Genomic DNA, 27,786 nt, shown 5'->3' with positions numbered 1-27,786 from the left:
TCATGATTTACCTGACTGTCCTCTTAATGTTGCTTTTATGCATTTATAGACAGATTGCCCTTGCTGTCTATTTACAAGAAACCTTTTATTTTATTTCCTGTGCCATCTGCGTAGTTCTCTTAACCACTTTGCAGAATCTCTCCTCAAATTTTTCTGGTTTTCCTTACTGAACCAATTTTTTGTGTTTTTATCCTTGAGAAGGATACAGTGCTTTGCTTGCCATGCTATGGAAGAATATGTTTGATATTTTTGCTACTGTTCAAGGAGAAACTCTTTTCATGAGATATCATCTATCTAACAAAACATTTTTGTTGGAAAGAGATGTTAACGTCAGTGAAGTGGCTGGTCTGTGTTTTCTGCTTCATTGTAACTTCAACTTCACTATGAAGAGAGTATTTTTACATAATTAATACAACATTAACATCTTTCAGAGCATTTGTATTATTGACAAATTAATAGGTCACTACCATTTTAAAACTTTGTAATATTTTTCTCCCCACTGTACAGTTTTTTGCTTTTCACATATTTTATTTCTTGACTTTTTTTTTTTTACATTTGTGTTGTAATGCTTTGCCAATATTTTTTGAGAAATTGCTGTGTGTTTTAAGATTTTGATCACCCTACCTTTTAGCCAGCCACCTTTCAGGTTTTATACTAAAAATGTAGCCTTTGTGTTATTATTGTAACTAGTAAAAATTACTTCCATAGCTAGTATTTCATTTAGTCTAAGCTTTAGTGAGTAGCATCTAAATAGTATTGACATGTAATATTTCCTTTGTTACATCCTAAAAATACTGCTTTTCAGTGCTCTCTTTAACAGTTCTGGGTATTTTTTCCGAAGAATTCAGGTGGTAATTTTCACTTATTACTTCAATTCTACATTTTTTTAGCTCCCAGATGTTTCAGCTGTTATCAGTGTTTCAGTAGCTCAAAGATTTATTGTCTTCGTTAACTTGTTGTTGTTTTTTTTTTTTACTCTTTAGGGATTAGTTATTCTTTCTTATCCATTAACAAAACTTGGAGATGGGACAGACTTCTTCAAGGTTGTTCTTCAAGGTACTACGTTTAAGTATACATTTTAAATTTATATTGTTGAACTTCTCAAAACATTTTTATTGCATCATGCTATTGTACCACTAATACCTTCTTTCTTATTTCAGTAAAATGTTATATTTAAAATGCTCTCTAAAAGTGTTTGTTCTCTAAAAAAATACACTTTTTTAAACTTGTGCCAGGTAAGTTAATGGAAATAATATAGTCTTTATATTTCAGTAGGCTGCTTGTTGCAGGATCTTTTAAATACTGTCCTGGAAATGCATTAGCTATACATACAGCTTTAGTAGTGTATTTTTTAAACTGCTTATCTTAAAGAAGGAGAAAAAAATATTGTACCCTTAACAGTTACCACATAATACACGTTATAAACTACGTAAGTGCACATTTAATGGAGGTCAGTATGTTGATTAGCAGCAAAATATTTGCATCTCATTCTGTTTTAATCAAAGCAGTTAAAGAATGGAATTTTACCTGTTTACTCAGGTATTTGAATACCAGTGGATGCGTTAACACATTGAAAGGCTTAAGTTGTTCATCGTATAATAAATGATAGTAAAAAAAAAAAAAAATGTTCATTTTAAGTCCAACGTTTATAACCCTGTCTAGTCAGAAGGAGGAGAACGTAATTAGTCAGCGACTCTATCTTGGATTCAAGGAACTTGGAGTTTTCTTACATTCCCATCTCAGCTTCTTCCTTACATTGGTTAGAGGATCATCATGTGCTACCTCTGGGCCTTCCTGATTCTATGAATTCTGTGGCTGTGACCAAACAGCAGGCTGAGGGGTGCAGATTCCACTTGGTGATATTGCTTGTGACTGGTGTTTGCAGAGGTGAATAAAGTTGATGGAATCTGAGTCAGTTTCCTTGCTGGCTTCAGGATTCCTATAGAGAGACACAAAACTTCCTTGAGTCTTGCTAATTTCATGTAGCTGTTCAGGAGGACCAAGAGTTTCTGCACATTCTCCACACCCTCAAAAAGTAACTTTGTGCATCTAAATCATTAGTGTTATTTCTGAAACAGTAAAAGGTAGTTAACTCTCTTAAAATAACAGTATGATTTCTGCTTCAGTCCTCCTCGAAGGCGCTTGGTTGATATGTTTATGTCCTGGAATATCTCCAGTTTATATAGTTCTGTAATCTCTCTGTATTAATGTAAAACAAAAAATGTGATTGAATATTTCCTCTCTAACGCAAAACACTGAATTGTCCAAGTGGAAACCTTTGTCAATTCTGTTTAAAGTACACTGATGTCCAACATATGCACATTTTAAATGGTCCTCTTATGAAGAACGTTCTGCTTGATATATCTATAGTTAGCACACAGAAGCAGTTGTATCACTATTTGAAAGGATTTTCACTTTGTAGATTCATTGGAATGAGAAGTGTTCGACTGTAGATTAATTTATTTTGGAAAACTCTTCTGATTGCTGTTTTGTTTTGGAGAAGGTAAGGTAATCAGAGTTGCTTTTGCTTTTTTCCTCCAGATCTGGATGACTTTTGTTCACGGATCAACAGCATCAATATCTTAATATATGGAAAAATGGCAGAGGATTGTGCGAAAGTTATGCGCAATGGGGTAAAATATATGCATATATTCTTATTTTAGAAGTTACCTTCCACAGATGTATGTTGACTTCTTGTTTTGTATAGGTATCACCAAAATTAGAAATAGTCTATTCAGTCAGTTCAAATCTATATATGTGAACTAGAAAAACAAAAAAGTATTTGCTTATGTAAATTTTTTCTAGCAAAAATGCTGAAATCGCAGAATTGTAGAATGCTTTGGATTGGAAGGAAGCAAAGATCATCTAGTTCCAAATCCCCTGCAGGAACATTTTTCCCAAATCAGATTGCTCCAAAGCCCCATCCAGCCTGACTTTGAACACTTTCGTTTGATGAGGCAGCCACAGCTTCCCTGGGTAATTTGTTCCAGTGTCTCACCACCCTCATAGTAAAGAATTTCTTTCTTAAACCTGCCCTCTTCAGTTTCAAACCGTTACCCTGATCCTATCACTATGGGCCTTGGTAAAGTCTCCATCAAAAAGATGGAAAGTTATTTAGTGAAGAAAATAGGGCTTTGTTTTCACGTTTTTTGAAATATTTGTTAAGCACAAAAGTTAAGGGCTTTCTCAAATATGGAAATAGCAATGGCTTAGTTAGAATTTTGTTAGGGTTTTTCAGCTCAAATAGACTAGTACACCAGAACTCTGGTTGTTCCTATGTTGAAAAAGGGTAACAATTATAGCAGATCTTACGTCATGACATCAAAATATCACTTAATGTCCAAGTTGCTCTGAATTTTAATCCAGTTCAGACATGTAGTCATTTTATGTAATTCTACCTAAGGTTAAATTATGACTTTAGCTTAGTTCCCAGCTCTTTTGAGTTTTTTTTTTAAGGTCTATTTATATTCCTTGAGAGTGATCTTCTTGTATGTGGATAGTGGCTTACACCCTGAATTGTATCAGCTTCAAAGATGCATGCACCAGTTCATCACCAAAGCTGCTAATTTCAAGGATTACACCTATAATTAGAGCTGAGGCATTTATATACTATATAGTGACCTATATTATATAAGTATGTGCTTATAAATACTCAGACACTGTAAACTTTTTAATCCCTGTGTTTTCAACATTATTAATCTGTAATACAGATTTGATGAATATGTCTAGATTAGAGAGACAGAACTGAATGTTTTAATTACTGCTTTTAACATGTAGACAATCCAAACAGCGGGTGACATACACTGGCTACCTTTTCAGATGGGTAAAAAAAACTATCTTGCCCAAGAAAATTGTTTATTTTTTTTCTCTTTTTTCAAAAGAGATGTAACTGTTTTGAGATTTTTGTCACTTCACAAATTTTAGTTGAAGTCAGTAAAAAGGGTTGGAAGTTACAGAACATGTAGGACACAACAGTGAAATTTATCTCTGTAAAATCAAGGCTAAAAAATATACCAGTTTTATAAGTGTTTAGTGAATAGATTAATACATTTATTAGAAGTTATAGTTGTGACCTAGTGCAGCATTTAAAAAAATAGAAGTGGCAGGATGACAACTTCCCATGGAAGTTAAAGATGCTGGCATATGAATTTATTGACACTTCTCTCTCTTTGTCAGTCTTACCTTGCCTTATTTCCAATCACATCATTTGTTTTATTATATATTAAATTAATAATTATGATAAATAATATTAATAATAATAAGTAAATATTCAAATGCTTATTATATTTTAATGAATATGTAAAATACTTCAGAAGTCTTGCTTAGCAATGTGAGGATTTTGAGGATTTCTTCTGGCATCATGTACCACATGGCTTCTATCAGTAAGTAATTGAGCTTGTGTCATGAACTGAATGGGATAAAACTTGTTTTTTCTAAGAAACATTTTCCAGCAAAAGATGCTTGCTCTGACAGATACCATGGTGGCAGGTCTTGGAAAGTATACATTATCTGTAGTATGTAGTCTATTAAAGAAAAGTCTGGATAAGAGCAAAACCAAATTCTATAGGACATCTTCCTCTTATTTGCATCTAGTACCTCTCCTCCAACCAGCACAAGTTATGTGAGTGAGAAGTCAGTAATACCTAGTGATTGTGAATGAAGGATTTCATATAGGTAGAATTCTAAAGAATTTAGCCACAAGGGTTAAAAATTACCCGGATCCTTTTAGTAGAACTCGTGTAGGGATTGTGTTATTAATTTGATGTTGAAATTGATGCATGGCCCTTTTCAGCCCTTTTATGTGTGTGAGCTTGAGGGAACAGCACAGAGAAGCTTTGGGCTGAGTGATAAGGTGTGCGGGTCAGACAGTGTTCTGTTTCATGTTGGAGTCTGCTGTGAATCAAAGCCTTGTTGTAATGTTGGTCATATGCCAAGCTAAAGAGAGAAGCATGACTTGAACATCAGCTAAGTTCGCTCATTCTGTTTAGGGCAGAAAAATATTTTGCAGCTGTCAGATACGTACCAAATAAAAAGTGGCAGTCTTTCTTCAAATTTCTTGATATGACGGAATTTTGGCAGCAAGTCCAGGATGCGAAGTTCCTCAGATAATTTTCTAAATATACAAGCTGCAGAATAATTTTAAATGTGAAGAACAAATCAGCTTTACTGTCCTGATAAAAATACAAATCTTGAACATGGCCCTGAGCAGCAATTAGAGGAAACCACAACCCGCAGGCAGCCACCCCTAGACAGCCAGAGTGCACTGAAACCAGCATTCAGTCTTCTCTAGTAAACTGTACCTTCACAATACTTTTCACATATCTCAAATGACATTTTAATTTTGGCAGAATCTGTGTCTAAGGGAACAGAATGATTTCTGAATCTAGCAGAGCTGCAGTTCGGCAGTTATGAAATAGATTTATTTTTTTAAAAAAAACAAAGTTATAGCCATTAATAAATTACTTCAATAAGGTCCATTAGTTTTTGTTTGCTCCTTAGAATTTCAAACCTAATGGTTTTGTAGATTTCCATACTATACTTTCCATACTGTAAGAGCTTTACCTAATTAGCTTAGGAGGAGCAGAGGAGCAGGCTAGCTCCAAAACCAGTAATAACCATTTTGTTCTTGTCTGCTGAGAGCCTTACGGTTCTGTAACAGAATAACCATCAGGGAAAATACTGTCTTTCCTTTATTTCCCATTTCTTTTAAATGAGAAAAATAGGATCTCTTTTTGCTGTTTAAAAATATATGCTGAATCTTACAGTTTGTGCATATATATATACGTAACGTAATACTCCTGTTGACATGAAAAGCCACCAATTTATGTAAATGAATGTAATTCCCAAGCCAATTATAATACAAATTCTAATACTTACTCCTAGCTAACTGTGAAATGGATACTGCTCTACTTTGAAAACTAATACAGCATTACATTTCAAAGTACTGTGCAAACCTTTTGTAGGCTTTTAAAATGTGTATTAACTGCAAGGCTCAATGGGTCAAAGCTGACCATGAATTTGTTACAAATCTGAGAATATACCAGTTTTTTTAACCTGTAAAGCTAGATTTTGAGGATAATGCTGTCTTTTTCCTCATTGTAATTGCATAGTCCTTTCACAGGTGTTTTTTGATTGTCACGTTGCATATTACATGAGAGTAACCACTGGTGTTATAATACTATTCACAAAAAAGAAGTTTCTGTTTATTATCAGCCTGTCTAAAGGCTTGAGTCTGTGCAATTCTAAAGTTCCTTCTGACACAGCAGAACCAGACAAGTCAAGTCAGTGGTACAGAGTTCCCATCCTGACTCAGCAACCAGGTCGCAGAATCTTGCGCAGCCTGCAATCTAATAAAATGCTGAAATGGGAATAATGTATAGCAGGCATAGGTTTTTAGCTGAAGGCTGATTCCACTGTTGAAGGAGCACCATGAGTAGCATCAGCAATGGTGAAAGGCACATGCTAACACCTGGTTTCTGCAAAATAACTGCATTTCCTGAAGCTTGTGTTTGTATCTGGAAAGAATGAAACAACTTTAATATACCTTAGCAGGGCAGTGTGTTGCAGGTACAACGAATATTGAGTTGTGTAATTGTTTTGAGCCATTTTAACTTACTTAGCTCTGAGTGTGGCTTACACTTAGGTGACTTACATGTTATCTTTTAGTTGAAATATTCACTGTATTCTCATTTATGACACTACCTGGTGATCACCATGCTGTAAGAAGTGGTTTCGTTGTGTGTTAAACTGTCTGATTAAACATAAGTTTTCTGCAGTAATTTCTCTCAAGCACTTCAATAACTAGATACATCACTGTCACTTAAACTAGCAACCTTTCTTTTTCTTGCGAAAAACATTAAGGTTTTGAATCTTAAATCGTTTAGAGTAGCATTGTCAGATTGCTGAAATAACAAAAAAAAAAAAGCCATCATAGTGCAATGTTTGGCTAAGACTGCCAACTTTAATCAGAAAACTCTTTTATTGTTGCAATCAAATAAATACATGAACAAAAGTTATTCAGTAAAAGCTTATGGAAGTGCTTTTGGTAGAAGGTCAAACAGAAATGGAGTTCTGTGTCTGATATGTTCGTTGGCATGGATGGCACTGGTACAGCACCTGACTGTAGACAAGCTTTTCCGTAAGTTTTCTATTTGCGCTCTCTCTTTTTTTTTTCTTTTTTTTTTTTTCTTTTGGTAAGGCTGCTGCTAAAAAGATGAGCTGCTGCAGGGACTTAAATCATTATCCTTGAAATCATCCTTTTCTTGTACACAGTGTGGTGTCTGAGGAACTTTATACCAAGGTGAAAGTGCAGTTGCAAAATGCAATTGCTTCCTGTGCCAGAACCAAAGGGGTGATGCCAGATAAGATTGTAATGTCTCTCTTTCTACCAGAAGCCTATCTGTTGATTGACCTACTTATTTGACCCTTAAGGAAGAAATTGGCAGATGGTGATCCAACCAAAACAGAAAATACCTACAAGGAGGATCTCTTCAAAGTACAGCTGTAACCCAATAAGAAATAAGCTCAGAAAAGTGTTTTGTTACCGCTGATCTGATGGGTGATTCCTTTTCTAGCTTAGTTAAGCTTACCCAGAAAGGAGTTGGTCTTAACTATATTTGAAGGAGAAAGAATGTTTTGCTTTCTTCAGTGTGACTCTTCACAAAATGAGCACTCTGCTGGCTGGCATTGATTAAAATGTGAACTCTCTGGGAAGAACTAAACAGAGAAACTTAAAGGCAGGGTTTAGGATTGGTTCAGGATTTTTGTTTCTTGAATGTCTTTAGAGTTTAGGGTGAAATTTCACATCACATATTATTAAAAAAGAGTACATGATACAGCCTATGTAATCACGTGTTTTTCACCCTGTCCCCATAGGACACCTTAGTAGTTGCAGGATTTAAGTTGGCAAAATCACCTACAGCAAGAGAGGATGGTAGACATAATTGCCAACTGGAGATGTCAGAAGAAGCTGGATCAGTCATTTATGTACGTGGGTATCCAACCTTTCTATCTCTTTTTATTTTTTTTCCCTTTCCCCTAAATACCATCTTTTAAGATGTTGTTTTAAAGTAGAAGAAGCAGTAAAATCTGTTAGAATCTGAAGTACAACAGTTTATTTTAGCATGTCCATCAGGAAACAAACAGAACATGTTTGTGTGTGTTTGCATAGAATTTTATTATACCCCATCCATGCAAAACCCATTATCTCAAGCATCTGGGTAAATTTCTGTTTGTTGAGTGTTGACATTTGACCTTTGTTGGCTTTAGGTCGGTATCTAGAGCCCTTGAAGCCATTCTTGTGTAACACTGCAGTAATGCAGACAAGGTAGGGGGGAGGTGGTCTTAGGTCTATCATTTTTTATTTTCTCTGGGCTGTGAATTTTTTGGAATTTTTTAGCCTCTTGTTTGCATGTTTGTTAACTGCTTTAACTCGCATCATTACACTTTGCCTTTGAAATACATGAATTCCTAGATTCTTAACTTTTAAGAGAGAATTACACCCCTTTTTTCTGAGGAAAATACTTGTTCTTTTGTACTATTCTCTCATCCATACTGTTCATCTTAAATGCTTCCCATTATTAAGATACAGGAGTGGAAATAGGGAGTGTTCTGCTTCTGCTTTCATTTGTCTGTGGCAATACATCAGCAGGGCATGTTTATTGTGGACACTGTATTTACTTCAAGAAGCAACTGTAACCCTTTTAAAGCCTATGCATTAGTATTTTAGAAGTTACAGGACTCACAGAAGATTTAGGGTATTGTTCTACATTTGGAAACCTGTAGTTGGGGGACTGGGGAGAAGGACTGGATGTGGAATGAAACTAAGGTTTCAAAAACTTTGTTGGCCATTTCAGTGGACTGTTTGTAGTATTTTTTGTGAATGTTACGCCAACAGCTACAGGCATCTGGTGAGAAGGTGTTGCAGGTTTGGGATCACTGTAATTGTCTGTTATTGTTAAGAAGAATAACAGTAGCACTGAACTGAGCTCTTGGTGACAATGCTTCAAACTGTATTCTGTAGTCAGTGAAACGGAAATGGCACCTTTACTGGGGAACAATGTGGCATTATGCTGTATTGTGCTTCCTTTGAGAGATTTTGAAAGACCATACTCTGAAGTAAATCTGGCTGATAAGTGTGACTCTAAAAGGAACTAATTTTAGATAGAATTTATCCTATTCTGGTGAATTTGCCTGGACAATTTTTTTTTCATTTTTTTCCCTCCAAAGGAGAATAACAAGTCAGTGAAAGCAGACCTGCTCTAAGCAAAATCTAAACCCATATTGGTTTTCTGTTAAGCAAGTAAAGTTTTACATTTGTGGCCTCCAACTTTCAAACACTGACTTTACTAATGTGACCTGACTTACATTCAACTAAGTGCATTTCTACTTTAGAAAATGTATATGTTATTCAAAGTAGCTTTTGTCTGACTACAACTGGGGTAATTTTAATTTTTTTTTTCTGCAGGATAAAATTTTACTGTTTGCAGAGGTGATTCACATAGCAAAAGTTTTTACAGTGCTGTTTTATTTTGCGTACAGTGTTATATTTACTTAAGAGTTATCAAATATTGTTAGCTTTGCAATGCCTTCAATTCTGTAACCAGAGAGTTTGTTGTTATTTTTCCTCAGATTTATACTAAACCAAAAACAACTTCTGCTTCAGAAACTGCATCTATGGTGAGTTTATATTTGGGATATGAGACTAACTAAAAAGGTGTTAAATTGTTTTGTTTCCTTGCTCATCCAGCAGTAGTTTCTTTAGCTTTTAATTTTGCAAATAATATGCCTGGAAAACAGAATAAGATATGGAAAAGTAGTACTTCTGCTGTACTTGCAGTGTAGTTCCCATCTCAATCTCAAAATAGTCTTCATGTTGTTTAGGAAATACGAGCTAGAAAGGTAACTGTCCTTCTAAAGATTATCATATGCTTGTGTTTTCAAAAATGAAAATATAAATTTTCCTCTGATTTAAAATCAGACTTAATGTACTGGTCTTGAAATTGCTTTTGATTACTATTTGGAGCAAGCCTTTGTGTGTCTAAATTCAAATAGCAAGTAGGGAAATAGTAGGGAAAATAGTATATTAAATAGTATATTAGTAGGGAAACAGTATAATAAAGGGTTAGAAATTGAAGTATGAAATTTTATTGGTCTTTCTAATAAGGTTAAAGTTTTAGTACCGAAGGTGATACAGCTTGGCTTTGTGTTAATTTTATGAAGAGTTTCATTTTTGACCCGATATAGCAATTATAGAGTTTTCAATCAGTTTGGCAGAACTTGTATTCTTTAGAAGATAGTAATGAACATATAATGTAACCTTTAGACGAGACTATTCCTTAAATAGTAGAAGGTAGTCCTTTAATCTTTCAACAAGTGTGCTGTTAATAGAAGACTCACACAGTGGCTGTAATAGGTAAAGAAGACAGTGATTCTGTGTGGTGACACTGCCAGTAAAATTACAAAATTATTTCTGTACGTGCTTTAAAAAATGCTTTGGATGGACATATAAAAACCCATCACTAACAAATTACTGTCCATCGTTCTTTATTATCACTATTTTTATTAAACAATGTCGTGTACTGAAACTTACTTGAACTGACTAGCTTATTTTAAGGAGGATGAAATCACGAAAAGAAATAGTTTTGACTGCTTTATTGCCTGTGAATGTGTGTGTGTATATATATATTTAGAGACTCTAAAGTGAGTATGATAAGAGAAAAATAGATAACCTTTATGAAGGCAAAATAAAGCATATCAGAGGGTGGATGGTGTTCAATATAAAATTCTGGGTGAATAAATGTTTGAATATTTTTTCCTCCTGTTCTCTAATTTTATCATGCCTTTCCAGTCTGTTGCACCAAAATATGTGTATACTCCTCTGGATCATCTCAAAGATGGAACTATAGTGAATTTGTATGGCATTGTGAAGTTCTTCAAGCCTCCATATGTAAGCAAAGGAACTGGTATGTACTATAAAACTTAAAATCTCCTCCAAACAACTTTTCTTACTGTGATTGTTAAAAATCAACCAGAACGAAAAATTCATATGGTCCTTTAAAAATGGTTGTGAGCTAACATCAAGGACAACTGAACAACAAATAAGTAAGGGATATCAAAGTCAGTTTAGGCAGACTGGTGGATATAGCAAATGAAGAAAGTAATTCTCAAACTAATACTACCAGTACAAAACTCAACACGGAAAAGGACCTGTTAAAAAAAAGTACAAAAGTCCCACCCCTCTCCTTGAGGGAAGGGATTACTGTGTAACTGTGTGCAATTCTTCCTTGAGATTTTTGTCAGTAAGTGTTACGGTATGCTGTAAATGCAATGCCAGCATATTTATTACTTGTAGAAGCTGTGCAAACAACTCAATCATTTTTCCTGTCTATGCTGTGAACACTTACCAGTTGTGCTAGTTTTGTTAGAAGTTTGCACTAAGTACACAGATGGATAATATCCCTGCTGAAATTGATTAGGCAATAGAATTTCTTATTTGATTGAGAATTAATCAAAGTATTTTCTGCTTGTTACAAATTTAGTGTGCATTTTAAAAGTGGGGGGTTTTTCCCTTCTGAATGTATTTCTAATAGAAGAAAGAAAAAAATGGAGCGTGATAGTGACTGTTGATTTTTTTGGTCTTGATTATGCCTGCAACATTGAATAATGTTAACATTATTCAATAATTAACATTGATTAATGTTAATAGCCATAAATTTGGCTTCAAAATACAGAAATATAAGAATCACAGAATATCAGGGGTTGGAAGGGACCTCCGAAGATCATCAAGTCCAACCCCTCTGCTGTAGCAGGACCAAAAAACCAAACACAACTAGGGCAGATCACTCAGAAAGGCATCCAGACAGGTCTTGAGAGTCTCCAGAGAAGGAGACTCTACAACCTCTCTGGGGAGCCTGTTTCAGTGCTCTGTAACCCTCACAGTAAAGAAGTTCTTCCTCATGTTAAGGTGGAACTTCCTGTGCTCAAGTTCGAGTCCATTGCTCCTCGTCCTGTCACAGGGCACAAGTGAAAAGAGCTTGTCCCTGCCTTCTTGATTCCCAGCCCTCATGTATTTATAGACATTAGTTAGATTCCCCCCTCAGTCTTCTCTCTAGACTGAAAAGCCCCAGGTCTTTCAGCCTTTCCTCATAAGGCAGGTGTTCCAGTCCCTTAATCATCCTCATAGCCCTCCGTTGGACTCTCTCAAGTAGATCCCTATTCCTCTTGGAACAGGCATTAAATCAGAACCAAGACCTAGTGGCTTATCTGCAAAACCTTTTGCTAACTGATATGTGGGATCTTACTTGCTCGAAAGCTGCCAGCAGCAGTCTGAAGGTGATACACTCGTGATAAGCCAGTAAATGCTTTTGTGCTGTACCTGCAGTACCATGGTTTCCAGCATGAGGTTTGCTTATGGTGAGGTAAACTGAAACACCAGTGAGACAGCTGAAAGCTGTACACCCATGATGTCAATATCCTTTTTTTGGGAGCACCTCATCTCTGACATTCTTTCCTGCTTGGCCTGCCACTAAAATGAGTAACAGAATTCATTGTAAAAGTGCATGTATAATCTATACCTTTACAAATAAGAGAACAGTGTGTTGTTTTTAGTGTAAAAGGTTGATAAATTATTTCAATATTAATATGCTCTATTTGGGCTTTTCTGCACAGGCTGCCAAAAAAAATCTGTCACTGTAGTGAGTATCTCAAAGTATTCATTTTGTGGTGATGCCTGGTGATTATTTGCTTATTCTAGACCTACTCAAATGCTATCAGTTCTGTGATATCTATGCATTATATAGATATATAGAATATATATATTTATTTGTAGAGCTGGTCTCTCACTGATAGTCTCAGCCTGCAATTGTAATAGATTTCTTAGCTGTGTTTATAAGGAACTGATAAGATTAGCTTTATCGGTAATAATTCAGGATATTGCCAGTGGTGAATGGTGGTGCTCTTGAAAAATATTGTGAGTTTAAAACTCAGGCTTAATGGCAACGAAACAAACAAAACAAACCCACAACTCTTTTACAGGTTTTATTTCCTTTGTTCACATACCTGTCAACAAAAAGGGCAAGAAGGATATTAATCAAATATAGAAAGGACTACTTTTATTCTTTTACTAAATCATGAAAGGACAGTCCTTGAAGGATCGTGTGATCTAGAGTTATTTGTCCAGCTGCTTTAACAGGACTTTGTAGACCTGAGGACTTTGAACATCTTACTTAGACAAGCAGTGATTGCTGGAAATTGTTAAGACAGCCTTTCTCTGCAGATATGTAAAAAACAAAGGTAAATGCACTGGCTTTCAAGCTATTATGTCGCTGAAACAACTAGTACAAATAAGTGAGTTATTTGATAAGTTAAGTACTTCAGTTTCATAAATAATAGAAATTTAATAAGAAAAAATAATATTTATGTAACAACTAGTCCTTGCCTAGATCTTAGTCGTAACTTGCTAATATGTCTTCCCTGTATATTTTCAGTTGGTAACAACAGAAAAAAAAAAACAACAGTATCAGTGGATATCAGGGACAAAATTTGAAAAATTTCTTACTTAGGAAGATAGGTGTGGTTCACTTGACACTTGATAGAAAATCTATAAAACTGTTTTAATTTATTTGGACTTTACTTTAAAAGTATTCACTACACATTTAAATATTTCAGTGTTGGGTTTGGGTTTGTTGTTTTTTTTTTACACAATCCAGAGTTACTTCTTCTTGAGAGGGTACAAAAGGCTCAGTGATTGCCCTAAATTGCTAGGGCTTGAAATGGCTCTTGTCAGAAGATTCTGTAGTCGCATTACATCTGGTACCGTCCTGCACTAGTACATTCTCTTTCTGACACTGTGTTAATAAGAATCATAGCTTTAAGCTGGTACCTGCTGAAAGCATGGGCACTGGAGCCCATGGACTTAATCCATATGGGTCTGTATTCACTCTGTGGATGTGCCCCTACATAGGAAATATTGCTCCTTGCAAGTTAAAGCTTAAGGCTGAATCTTTGCACTGTGTTCCCACTGAAAGCAAGTGTTTCCTAATTTAGCCTTGTCAGTTTGCATAATCTATAATTAATTGTTCATCATTTCAATTACCATTACTGCATTAAATTAATTTTAAAACACTGATGAATTAAGTGAGTTTTCATTATGATTATGAACTATTATTTATTCCAGAGAAAGTTGATTTAACTGAGCATTCTTCAGCTCAGGGCATATAGTTTGGAATGTCTATACATGAGAATGTTATGTGTTCCAAAAACTGCCCAAGGAAGTGCTTCTGTGGTTGGTACAACAGACAGGTTTCTCTCTGCTGGAAGGTTTGTTGGAAGTGTTCAAACTTATATTCTAGCATTGCTTCCCAAATAGCTTAAGAGTCTTAGATATTTTACATTTTTTAGCAAGGGTGATTCTATCCTCTCTCCCCTCCCATAAGCCCAAGGACATCTCAGATGTTTAGCCTGAGTAAAACCAGTAACTATATGTAGGAAAAAGAGCCCCTGTCTTTGCAGCATCCAATTACAGAGATTATGTGCTTTACTGTGAAATTTTGGGGACATTACAATGTGATGCTATTGCTTCCCCAACTTCTTCTCTTTTTTTCCTGCAGGTATTAGTCAGTGTTTTCCATAATGCAGGGAAGAATTATTGCAAGAAGAATCCTTCCTGCTGGTTACCAATAAGTAATGAGTCACATCATGTTCCTGGGGAAACCTCCACATGTCGTGTTCTCTTAGATATATGCAATCTATTCATATCTCATGTGTTGAATTAAAATCTAATTTTAGCCTACCTAGACATGCATATGGACAGTAACTATTTTTATGAAATATTTCTTAGAATCAAAAAGGGCAGCATTTTCATAGAGTACACAGTGGAATAAATAGTTAATAGAAGCAATCTCAAGTGTTTACAAATGGTGGCATTAAAGCATCTTTTTAGCCAGATGCTTCTGGTAGTTACTGAGAGTATCTCAAGTGTATCCCCATGTTAGAAGTAACAAGGTGCAGTAAAGCATCCTCAGTTTGATTCTTTAGAAGTTTTATTTTGGGCTTCTGCAGTATCTGTGTGTGTATGTACATACACCCACATACAGGAGCTGTGTATATTTTAATTATTTTTCTTGCTGTGTTTTGTTGAATATATGTGATAAATTAGCTGATTCAACTGCTTGGTTTTAATACAAAGACATTGGTGTAATGAATAGCCTCAGTAACTCAAGAAAACAGCATTATGTTTGGTGTGGTTTTGAAGGGAGAATAGTCAGCTACAATAATCTCACTCTTTTTTGTTGTAACAGACTAAAGAAACAGAAGGCAGTCTCCAGTCCTTTGTTACAAACAACATCATTAACATCTTTTTATCTCTTTGCAGGGCAGAGTTATTGATCTAGGATAGCGGGTTGTCCACTTAAATGTTCCTCTGGAGTACATTTGTGATTGCCTGAAAAGGGGATTCATAATTAGATCAGTGCTTACTATCTTAATAGTTGTTGATACAAGCATATTTGCTGGGAACTACTGAAATCCTCAGTAAAACGAAAATGATGTAACAGTCCGCAAAAGAGCAGAAATGCAAAGGCATTATAAAAATAAAGCTATAATCTGAAGAATGAACCTAAACCATAATTAGAGGAGACTTTAGTTTTTAAATTACTGTTACAATTGTACACAGCTTAGAGATCAGTATTCTCCATGTAGCTACTGTAACCTTGCTCTGGTCTTGATTTGGAATTATATTGATTTAAGATAGTCTGTGTGATAGTAATGAATTCCTTTGTTGCCTAAATTTATTTTCTAAAAAACAGCTTCACCAAATAGTTGTGGGTTATTTAATGAGATGAAATAAAAACTGAATTAACAAATTAAAATAATTGTGTTTTTAAGGAACATTAAAGACATTTCTGAGAGGGTATAAGAAGCATGCAAGACAGAAGCATCTCTGTGTATTTCCTATTTAAAGCAGTTGTTGGAGAACTTAGTTTAAATGGAGGTCCACAATAATAAAAATAAAGCAGGAGCAAATGATTTCTGTACATAAACTGTTCCAGCTTCTAGAATGTCTGCATTTTATATGCAGGTCAGAAGTATGAATAAACTACCAGGAAAATTTGTATTCTTAAAACTGGCTTTTGAAAGCATCAGGGTGAGTTAAAGGAGATGGAATTGGGAAATTGGAGAATTGCCTTGGTGTCTTGGGTCATTCACATCTAGTGATTTTAACTTTTTTAGTCAGAATGAATAATAGCAGAATGATTTAATCCATTTTTCCAGTCTGAAAGCACTGTGTCTGCTGCAAACAGTTTAGATATACCCACTCTTAGATTACAGTAAAATACTAATAGAAATAGTAAATAAGTGTTACACCAGTGTGGAAAAATACAAATTTATTTATTTATTTATTTATTTTGCCAATCTTACTAATACTGCTCATTGAGTACAATTACCGTAATGACGAAAATTTTTGGGTTTTGCTTTCTAAAAACCAAAATTTTGTATACATAAATGTATCAAGGTTGTCATCAAAGTGAAAAGAATAGGTTATTATGTGATTGCTCCTCTGATCTGCTGAAAAAAAGTTGTAATTCAGGCCTAAACTGTTACATTTCAGTAAATGCTAGTATCCTAAACAAAAGCACTCTGTCTGCTTGATTAAAAGCAACTAGGACAAGATGTGCGGATGTTGAGGTTCTAAACATACAGGCAAGTTGATATTGGGTATTTGAAAAGTTCTTAGACAGATTAACTGGCTGCCATGCTTTGAAAGAGCAAATGTGTTAGTAACATATCTGAGCGCACACATACAGAATCACCCAGAATCATCACAGTTGGAAAAGGCCTCTAAGATCACTGAGTCCAACTGTTAACCCAGAAAAGAAAAAAAACACTATGCCCACAGGTATGTCCTGAAGTGCCACATCTACACGTTTTTTAAATATCTCCAGGGATGGTGACACACATGCTTCTTTAATCTGAAAATACAGGGTTTATTTATGTCATGGCAAATCCTGTCCTATTCTGGGCTGGTTTGCTCTGTCATATTTGTGTCTTGTTTTGAGTTTACTTTTTAGGTCATTAATAGAAGTGAAATTCTATTACTCAAGTTTAACTTCAAAAGAGCTCATTTCAGATTTTTACTGTATCTTTTAGCTACTACTATGTGACTGTATCCTTGCACTGTCTATCTTGCATATATCGATGAAAGATAAACGATACGTGCTTTAATTTGCTTTTATATCTTGTAGAACTCATTACCTCTTCAGAAGACAGTGCAAAAATAAATCTTAGAAAAGGATTGCACAAGATTGTACGTATCCTCCCTATTTTATAGAGGAAATAATTGAAACCTGAAAAAATAGCATGCCTGTTGCAGACAGAAAAAATTTTGTGTGTTCCTGGCTCACAGACCTGTGCTTATTATCCATTTCATTTTCACTTATTTGGACTAATAATCATCAAGATGGGCCACACTTCAGTTGTTATGTGACTGTAGGTAAATTGTCTTTGGAAGAGTTACACAGATCATAGCGGAAAAATAATGGCCATATGATTGTTCATCCCAAGTTTAATATATGTATATTAATAACTGCATAATGCCTATTATTCATTCAAACACTTTTATATTTACAGATTATTGCTCAGTTGTAACACTTGTGGACCCATCAAATGCCAAGTTAACATGCACTCTTTTTAATGGAAATCTAAATTCCCTACCAAAAATTTACAAAGTTGGAGATATTGTTCGATTTCATAGAATAAAGGTATGTACTAGGATGTGGGGGGTTTATATGCTTGATATTTTCCAGTGAGAGAACTGTAGGAAGAATTTAATTCTTCATGTATTGAAATTAACACGTGGAAACATTAGATAAAGCAATTGATGGAGAAAACAGCTATGGTTATGGTATGGACCAAAACTGGAAATAAACAATTTAATTTTTTAAATAACAGAGCACTAAGCTGATCTCTCTCTTTAAAAGTGTTAATGTGGTTATGACAACTCCAGAACAGCATTTTTAAAAAATATTTGTTAAACAAGTTGACAAAAATAATGTAATAATACTTCTAGATGAGCAAAATGTAACTGGCATAAATGTGCACAATTTGTCTTCAAACTGATAGAATTTATGGATTACTTTAGAGCTATTGTGGTGCATTTTAGATCAGCTGGAGAGTTACTCTAGTAAGTGTAATCTAAATTGATGTTTATCCTGCTTTACCCCATACCTATCTGTATCAAAGTCCATGAAGGAAACACTGTTCATAGCTTTGGTACTGCTTCTACTGGATGTTTTTCTTATGCCTGCTGCAATTGCATAGGGAAGCTGAACCACATTACAGAAACTGACTTTAAGTCTTGTAATGCTGGACCATACTTAAAAAGCTGCGGAGTAGTACCAAATACATGTTTTTACCATGTTACTTATTAATTTTCAATATAACCATACCTAATTATATATTTTATTTTTTCTAAAGATAATTAAATGAGTAAATGTCCTGAAAGAAACCAGATAGAAATTTGTAAAATAGAACATTCTTGAGAGATCTAAGAAATTTAGGATTGTACAAAGGGTGATGAAAGGGATAAAAATCAGTAGTGCTAAGCATGTATGGTTTGATATGCTATAGAAAAAAGAAAAAAAACAAACACCACAGTAAATGTAAAAAGTGGTAAGATTTATCCAGTAGCTGAGATTTGAAACAGTGAAATGAAGTAAGAACTTAAAATTCAGAAGCAGCTTCAGTTAGTCATGTGTATTGTAAATATTTACATTGAGAGAGAAATTAACTAAGGTGTTCTGGGTTAGTATAAAACTTCCTTAAGGTCATCTTTATGTATTATTAGAGTGGGATTAAGCTATATTTAGATTTTGAAGCTTGTGTTGCTGATCGGTACCTAAGATGTGTTGGTCTTGGAAGTTCATTGATTTTACTTCATATAAGAAAGCTATGCTAAATTTTAAATTCTCTCTGAATCCAGCAGGGTGAATGTTACGCAGATACACTAGTTTCTGAAATCCAGTGGAGTTGCAAACATGTTTATTGCTTCTGAAATCAAAATACGTATTGATTCATTTCACATAAGTGTGATAAAGGAGAAAGTAGAAAGAAGCTTGCTTAAATAATTGATAAGTTGCATGTCTGTGGAAGGTTAATAGTGGATTTTTTTGAGATGTAGGAAGTACAGGTTAAAAAACCAAGCAAGATCACTGTCAGCTAAGTTACATATGCATCCTCTTTAATACAAACCTAATAGTGTCTCAGCTCTACTATCTGTCTTTAATATAAACTTATTAAGGAAAAGTATTGATACATGTAAGGAAACTCACTGTTCTCTTAATTTGGCAGGAGATTTTTGAGGTGAGCATACTGAAATCCATATAAACTATTACTTCATAGTTCTCTAATATGATGTTTCAGAATTTAAAGGTAGAGTCTGTCAACTCCCCTCTCCATACACATTTTTTATTACAGCTGTGCTCTTTTACTTTTTTCCCAACCCTAACTGACCTCCAGCTGCTCACAACCCTTATCTCCCCAGATGCATAAGCTGACAGCTTGTTTAATTAATTCCTGACTTAGAAAGATCTGGAGTCATTTAGTTGTCTTTTTCTGCATGGGGTTGTTTTGACTACGCCAGGCTAACGAACAGTTACTTTGGAAATTTTCTTACATGCTCTGGGCCAGTAAAAATCCGACATAGAAGCTTGATGCTTGAGAGTGAACTGGGAGGGGGGTGACATCTTCCTCTCTTTCACCTACAACTGTTACAGTATGTGTGATTGCTGTGCAACACAGTTTTTAATTGAAAAAGAAATCTACTCTAATTATGTTTCTAATTATACTGTCTGCAGTTCCTCTTTCACTCTCTTCTTTTGTCTTCAGGCCTTATCACCTTCTCTTAACTCACTGAATGGAAAACAATAGAGGGTAGCAGAGGCCACAATCTATCAGAGCAGTGCTTACCAATGGGGACAGATATACATAGTCCTTTCAGTGTGTATTCACATTTCCCTGTCCCAGTTATGCTTTTGAGAGACTTCCAAGAAGTTCACACTGATAGCAAACACATTTTAAAAATGACTGCTCACTGTCAGCTGCTAATGAGCAGCTTCTCTTCAGAGTAACACAGGTGTTGGCAATGTCTGATGGTTCAGAGCTAAGAAGACCTTAACGGAGAGGATCATTTTAGGATAAAGAATAAGTTGCTTAGTACTTGTTGCAGACTGAAAATTTTAAATGCCTTAGTAGCAGAATTAAGATTATCCAGTTTTAATTACATTTCTATTAATGTTTCTTGAAGTGCATTTTTATTACTTCTTATGATGGTTTCTCATGAATTGTAGTACCTAGTGAATTGCAGTGCTGTATTTGAGCATTCAACCACAGTCAGTGCTCTTCAGAGATGACAGCATGGAGGATCCCCCAACACCACAACATCAAAGTTAAGCCGGTCATCTAACTGTCAAGCCTCCCTCTAGCTTCCTGGCAAAGGAGGAGTTATATTAAGTGGAGTTATCTTGGAACTATTTTTATAGCTCAGTATGGATGCTCTCAGTATCTTAGACTTCATGCCTAATGTTTAAGCTGTTAGAGGGGAAGAGGCAACCTGCTGGTACTGACTAAATCTCCAGTATTTTGTCCTTACTTGGGAGTTTTAGCATGTAATCTGCCTTTCTTGTATTACTCAAACCTTGCCATGATGATAAAATTGTTAATTTCCTCATTGGCTTTTCTCAAGTACTCCTTATTACCTCTGAGTAATTCACAAACAAGAGTTTATTTCCTCACTCTCAGTGGAGTGAATTTGTATTTTATTTCCATTTTAATGTTTGAGAATCGGAGAAAAGTGAAACACATTCATGCGTTGGTGTTCATCTTGTTCAACATACTCTAGTTTTTTTGACACAATCACTGTTTAGGATGTGTTTTGGTGGGTCTTTTTGCCAAATACACAGCATTATAGAGCTGTGTGACTCCTGTGGAACACTTGGAGAATGAAGACCAAAGGAACGACCCCTCATTATAAGCTTATATGACTTCCTCAGCATAATGCAACCTCTGTAGCAATTACAGTCGTGTAGCTTTTTGTCATAGTAATCTTGAGACTATTCTTCTCTCTTACTTTCGTGCCTTAACAACTTCTGTACACAGGCTGTAACAAATGAAGTAGGAGTCTTAAAGATGACAGCTGCCTTGTTACACAGCACTAATTCATCACCACTGCACTTCTCAAGTCATGCACTGCATAGGAAAAATGTCTTATAGAAAAATAGGATAATGGAATAACATAATATACATGCATCGTGAGCCGAACTGTTTGCACAGACAACTGCGTCATCTACTAACTTTGGAATAATTATGTTTTCTAAATCTAGTGTTTTATCTTTGTGGTTAAATGTGGCATCCTAGGTGTTTAGAAAAACAAAATGAGAAAAACAGAAAGAAAGAAACTAATTCCTTGTATGCAATCAATTACATATTCATCTCGATCAAACTCTTTACATTTACAATATAAATACATTGCTTCTTTGAGCAAAAGTACCTTATAGCCATGATCTAGGTGATTACTTCCTCTATAGGTCAGTCAGTTGACAAGTATAAGATTTATGTTTTGCTAGTGAGTTTCTAAGCTGCTTGACTGTCCACAGAGAAGTGGGAATCTGAATATCAACGTTACGTAGCACAGCTTTGTAAAACCATAGAAGAATCAGTCGTACTCCCTTTTTTTCTTATCCTTACTAGTTCTGTCCTGTCTCTCTCCTTGTGCATCACTGTCCTCAGTCTAGTAAAACTTAACATAGCGTTAGTTCCACTAAGTTATCTACTCTGATCTTTAAATCAGTTTGCCTTTACTTCTAAGATCAGCCTTACTTCTGCACTTTGCTAGCAGTTTCCTTGTCTCTGTGTATTCCCTCCTTTAGTTTAATCCAATTTGTCCTATGAAAGCTGATTCCTTTTCTTCCTCTCTACTTGATGCAATATGGAAAACACTAAGAGAGAGACAAAGAAATATCTGCTCACTCTAGGCAGCTCTGGACATAGCTGTCAAGATTGGTAAAAGGATGAGAGGAAAGTCTGGAGCTTAGATATAGAATATATGGAGTAAACATTAAACTTTAGCAGAACTTAGCTAGTTACTAAATTTGATCCAAATATATAAACTTGGCCGAAGTTAGTGTTCTGGTTTGGTTTGGTGGTTTTTTTGGTAACAGGGAAAGGGCCACAGGAGTGGCTCAGGTAAGAAGCTGAGAAGCTACCCCTGCTTCCAAAACCCAGCCAAAGAGCCATTAGAGGGACAATAGATGCATATGAAAGAACAGCTGTAACACCTGAGTAGAGAGGCACTTGGGTGGAGAAGAGCTGTGCTGGTGGGGGAGAAGAGCAGTGCTGGGGAAAGAGAGCAGTGTGGGTGGTTGGTGGGGAAGAAGGTGCCCAAGCAGAAGTTTACCTGCAACCCATGGCGAGATGGCAGCTGTCCCCCTGCACTTGTGGAGGAATGTGGTGGAACATTCCCTGAAGGTGCCAGGAGGGGTGAACTTGGCCACTGGACTTGGATTTTGTGGCCAGAGGATTTGCTGCCTGTGGACTCTGTGCAGCTTTGGAAGACCCCAGCGCCAGGGGAGTTTGTTCCTCTTTTTTGTGTTTGTGACTCTGTGGGAAGCCCAGGCTGGAGCAGCTCCGGACCTCGTGAGAAGGACTCATGAAGGAGAGGTTCATGGAGGACTCTCTCCCATGCGAGGGACCCCATGGGGAAATAGAGGAGGACTGTAAGGAATCCTTCTTCCTGAGGAGGAAGGAGCAGCAAGAACCACCAGCCTGTGAACTGACTAAACCCCATCCCCTGTCCCTCTGTGCCGCTGGGGGGAAGGCAGGAGAAAAACCGGGAACAAAGTGATTTGGGCCTGGGAATATGGGAGGGTTGGGCTAACGTATGCAAGCACTGCTCTTTGTGTTGTCTGTGTCCTGTTTGTATTTGATTAGTGTGAAGTTAAATTATTATTTTTTCCCCAAGTTGAGTCTATTTTGCCCAGGCCCTTAATTGGTGAAGAACCCTCCTTGTTCTTTGCCTCAACCCATGAGTTTTGTCCTTCTCATCCCAGCATGTGTGTGTGTGTGTGGGAGGGGGAGTTGAGTGAGTGGCCATGTGGCTGTTCCATTTGTCGTCATGTTGTCTCAAACCCCAACAGTTAGGTTTGAGACTTATTGCTAAAAAGAATGTCAGTGAACATGCCATCTATCGCACTGCGGCCCAGTTTTCATTTTTTTATCCATCTTCTAGAAGAAATCCTGTCATTTTATACAAAAGTCTTGATTAGCTCTTTTTTCCCCTAAGTTTAATTCAATTTCAAAATAATTTGTGGAGAGTGCTTCTGCTATGAGGACAGGCTGAGAGAGTTGGGGCTGTTCAGCCTGGAGAAGGCTCTGGGAAGACCTTATAGCAGCCTTCCAATACCTGACAGGGGCCTACAGGAAAGCTGAGGAGGGGCTTTTCACTAGGGTATGTAGTAATAGGACAAGGGGTAGTGGTTTTAAACTGAAAGAGGGTATAGTTAGGTTAGACATCAGGAAAAAAATCTTTGCCATGAGAGCACTAAGGTGCTGGAATAGGTTGCCTAGGGAGGTTGTGGAAGCCCCATCCCTGGAGTTAAGGCCAGGTTGGATGAGGCTTTGTACAGCCTGGTCTAGTGTGAGGTGTCCCTGCTCATAGCAGGAAGGTTACATTCTGATGATCTTTAAGGTCCTTTCCAATCTTAACAATTCTATGATTCTGTGAAATATAAACAGTTAACAGTATTACTGGTTAGCTTGAGCTGAGATCTACTTAAAATGCCATAACGAAAAATACATTTGCTCATGTTTTTTGTTCATTTTACACTCCAGTCATTCCTCATCACTTTAGCAATTATTTGTTTTTAAAGGACAAGCCCAGAGAACTTCTTTTGGCCATCATTTGTTCAGTGTGTCTGACTGGTAATTTTCCAGCTGTGAAGTGTTTTGTTCTGCAACCTATTCTATCTACATTTACTTTTCCTGTTTGTTCTGTTGTTCACTAAATAATGTTGTTGAGTGCTGTTTACCTTTGAGACCTCTCAGTGGCTTTTCCATATACCTATGCCTAAGGATATTTGGGTTTGCTTCAAGATTGTTTCTAATTTACTCATCATGAAGTTTCAGGTTTACCTTCTTACATATTTTATTTATTTTGTTATTTTGTAACTGCCTTTCCCTACATTAAGACTGATTTCTATGATTCTGTGATATCAAATCCACTAAAATGGAGGCATTAGGAGATGAGGGTATTTTTAAGTTCAAGCACAGCCTCCAGGACGCTCAAAAAATGATGTAAAGTATTTGGGAAATGGAAGAAACTGTCTATGGTGAAATACTAGCAAAAGCCCAGGGAGACAAAGAAGTTTCTTGAACTGGTTTCCTGGAAGATTTAGAGCCTTTGTAAATAGATTACAGGTTGAGGGAAGAATTTTTAGTAAGAAAGAAGTAGAGATATTTTGATGATGATTTAAAATAATTAGTGAATAAATAAATAAGTAGATAAGCTGGAAATTAGAACACTTTAAGAAACATTTGACGTGTCAGACAAGATATTTAAAAATATGCTTGACATATTTTTTGATAGTGGACAAATGAGTAAAAGTGATGAAAGATAGTTTTCCTCCCCTCTGAATAGTACCAATTTTGAGAAGCTGTGGAATATAATACCAGAGCCAGCAACTTCAGTAAATCTGTGTATTTATACTTAATAATGTCTTAGTTTTATAGTGGAACATTTTTTTTCCAGATCATGAGTAATGGGCATGAATTGATTATGAAACTATGCATTTTTCTGATTTGTCCATGTGTGAGGTGTTCCTGCTCATAGCCAGGAGGTTGGAACCTTATTTAATGTCCCTACCAACCTTAACTGTTCTATGATTCTGTTATTTTCAATATTTAAACCTAAAGGTTAAAAGACTAAAGCTTTTCAGTGTTCCAGTGAAGAAAAACTACATTATTGATTTATATGCTCCATTGGTCAAGTCTTAAGTAAATCAAACTTTATTCTAGAAATGTTTGTTAATGCATCTATACATTATGTCAATGCAGGGATTAAAGGAGTTAATCAAGTCACGAAGAGTAAACTGCTGTGTTTATGAATTTATAATACTTGTTCTGTGTGCTTTTTAAATTTCAGTGTGTTTATAAAATTTAGACCTAAATCATTGACAGTATTTCAGTACAAAATGTGGCTGTTTAGAACTTTTGTCACATCTTTCAGATTCTGTACTTTTAAATGAGTAGGATTTTCAACAATTTGAAAATTGAACACTGGGAATCCTAAATTAGCTTGTTTCACAGATGCTATATTCAGAAGTCTTGTTGCTTTTTTGGTAAGCAAATTCTAATGAAAAACGGATGGATCAAAACAGCTCTTTTGAGATTTCTGGATAAGGAGTCGTGCAGTGCTATGATATATTTATATATAAAGAGCAGTGCAGTGCTATGATATATTTATATATAAAGAGCAGGGAACAATAAAGTTAGACTAGATGCTTGAAGGAATGCTTAAGACTTTGAACACTAGCAGATACACAGCTAAATCGGCAGGATACAGGGGACCTGCCATGTGCAGGGCAGTAGACATAAGAGTAATTGTGAAAGTTGTATTCATAATTCAGGGGATGAAAGCTGGTCACTGTTTGCTTTTTAGAAAGAAAAATTGCATCTAGAACAGATATTTCCTTTTTCAGTTCCATAATACCAGAAATCAGGGCTATTGTGAGAGTCAGAAAATACAATTCCATGACAACTTTAGTCTGCCATCGTTCTGCCGTGTGACCCTTAAAAATTAATTTATCTCATACCTCAGTTTCCACATCTATAAAAACAATCCTGATGTGTTCCTCACATTAATGTTTTTGAGATTTGTGAAAAAATACTCTATACTGATGCTGTATAGTTGCAGGTGGGTATCAGTCTGCCTCTTTAAAAAGATGTTTGTGGTAGATTTTCTGCTTGTTCACTTTGTTTTCTTACTAATTTCCTTTTTTTACTTCATTGTTATTTTGGCTTTCTTCGTCCTAATAGCACCAGGAACAAAAATGATCAAGGGTCAATTCTTCATCCACATGATAAAACAGAAAGAAAGGTATTTTTTCACACAGTGGAACCTTCTATTTATTTTTTTTTTCTTCCTTCTTCATATGTTGTTACAGATCAGGGAATACAATGGTCAGATGCAGGGAGTTACCAGTGCAGGATTTGCATCCTTGACATTTGATGGAACTGTAGGAGCACCAGTAGTTCCTCGAACCTCTAGCAAAGTCTTCACTTTCATGGATGAAGAACAAAAAATAATAGAAGAATTACGTGTTTGGGCAGCCAGTAATCTTTCTATCTGTGGACCAGCAGCAAAATTGTCCGGTGTTCAACCAATGCTGTTCTTTGATCTCACCTGCCAGCTGATAGGAAAAGCAAAAGTGGATGGATCTTCTTTTCTTCTAAAGGTAGATTTTTTTTTTTAAATAATTTGTTAGATTTATTTATGAAAACATTGTGATTAAATTTTTTATAAAATATATTCCTTGATTTGAATAATGCTATATAGATAAGTATTTCCACATTAAGCAAATGTAAGATCCTTGACCATTTTATTTATGTAGAAACAAAACAAATGCTAGTTCTCTTTGAAGTTGTTCATCTGATTTATTTCAAAACATTGGTATGGATTGTAATTTCACAAACTTTTATAGATAAATATTGCAAAATTTAATAAAACTAACAAATAATCCTAGTTTTACATGTTAATGTTTTTTCACCTAAAATTTTTAATGGTTTTAGTTAGCAGCAATTATTGCTAATTTTTCTAGATCTGCTGGATATGATTAATTCATCAATAACTATCTAGAAAATCAACGGGTTCTGTTACCAGTCTTGATGGATTTTAAGTAGCTTATTTAAGCTATATGTAAGCACTTAAGGCATGAGTGATCACTGAAAAAAATGCAAAGTGCTACAGGAGAGTGTTTTCCAAGCTGATCCTTAACATCAGCTAAATAAAAAGGAGGTCTGTGTAGATTTCCTGAGTTTAGCTCTAAATGTGCCATTCTGCTGTTATTCTGAAACTCCTCTGTATTTCTTTTTCTTTCTTTTGTAAGTTGGATGTTAAAATGTGAGTAATGAACAGCATGTTACCTTCCATGTTACGACAGCATTAAATTATTATTATTATTGCTGTATTAAGCTGTATTGTTACATTTTTAGAAACAGCACACTGCATTAATCCTTCATTAAGGCAGCAAAGATTTTTCTCGTGCAGAACAATGCATGGACTACACAGATACAAATCTTAAGTGTCAATATATTTTGCAGCTGTTAGAAATATTTCCATTTAATTATCCCTTGTGAAATAGACATCAAATGAGATCCAGTAAAATTTCAGAATTTTGTGGACTCCAATTAAGTTGTTCAGTAATAAGCTCAGCATTGAAGGACCCTCTGCAAGGTCAGAGACAACTGCGTTCTTAAATGATTTATGTTTCTTTACATTCTTTACTGTATTATAAGATCTGAAGTCAATTTTGTAAATTTTGTATAGTAAAGATAATTATTTGGGGCGGGGAACTTAGGATAGATATAGGAAGATAGAAGTTTGAAATCAAATAATAGTAGATCAGTTTTTCTGACAGTCTGTTTGCTTAATAGTATAAAATATTGAATACTTAAATCCATTTAAAAATACATCAGACAAGCTTAAAAATGGTAGATTAACACTGATGTGCTGTTTCT

The 27,786-nt window shown here is 35.5% G+C and overlaps 1 protein-coding gene across 4 annotated transcripts in view; it reads left to right on the top strand.

Moving 5' to 3' along the window:
- Positions 1-27,786, top strand: part of POT1 (protection of telomeres 1) — a 68,338-nt gene that overhangs the window by 9,791 nt on the left and 30,761 nt on the right. For 3 of the 4 annotated variants that reach the window (XM_051609047.1, XM_051609046.1, XM_051609048.1), the window contains exons 3-9: positions 984-1,056; positions 2,542-2,633; positions 7,876-7,986; positions 9,631-9,678; positions 10,850-10,964; positions 17,629-17,759; positions 26,214-26,504. In XM_051609047.1, the coding sequence (XP_051465007.1) occupies positions 984-1,056; positions 2,542-2,633; positions 7,876-7,986; positions 9,631-9,678; positions 10,850-10,964; positions 17,629-17,759; positions 26,214-26,504 (861 nt within the window). Of the gene's footprint in view, positions 1-983; positions 1,057-2,541; positions 2,634-7,875; positions 7,987-9,630; positions 9,679-10,849; positions 10,965-17,628; positions 17,760-26,213; positions 26,505-27,786 lie in introns of those variants that run through there. The other variant, XM_051609049.1, reaches the window with a different exon arrangement.

Source organism: Apus apus, chromosome 1 (assembly GCF_020740795.1).
Source record: "Apus apus isolate bApuApu2 chromosome 1, bApuApu2.pri.cur, whole genome shotgun sequence".
Lineage (NCBI taxonomy): Eukaryota > Metazoa > Chordata > Aves > Apodiformes > Apodidae > Apus > Apus apus.
This window is presented reverse-complemented; position numbering and strand designations above follow the sequence as displayed.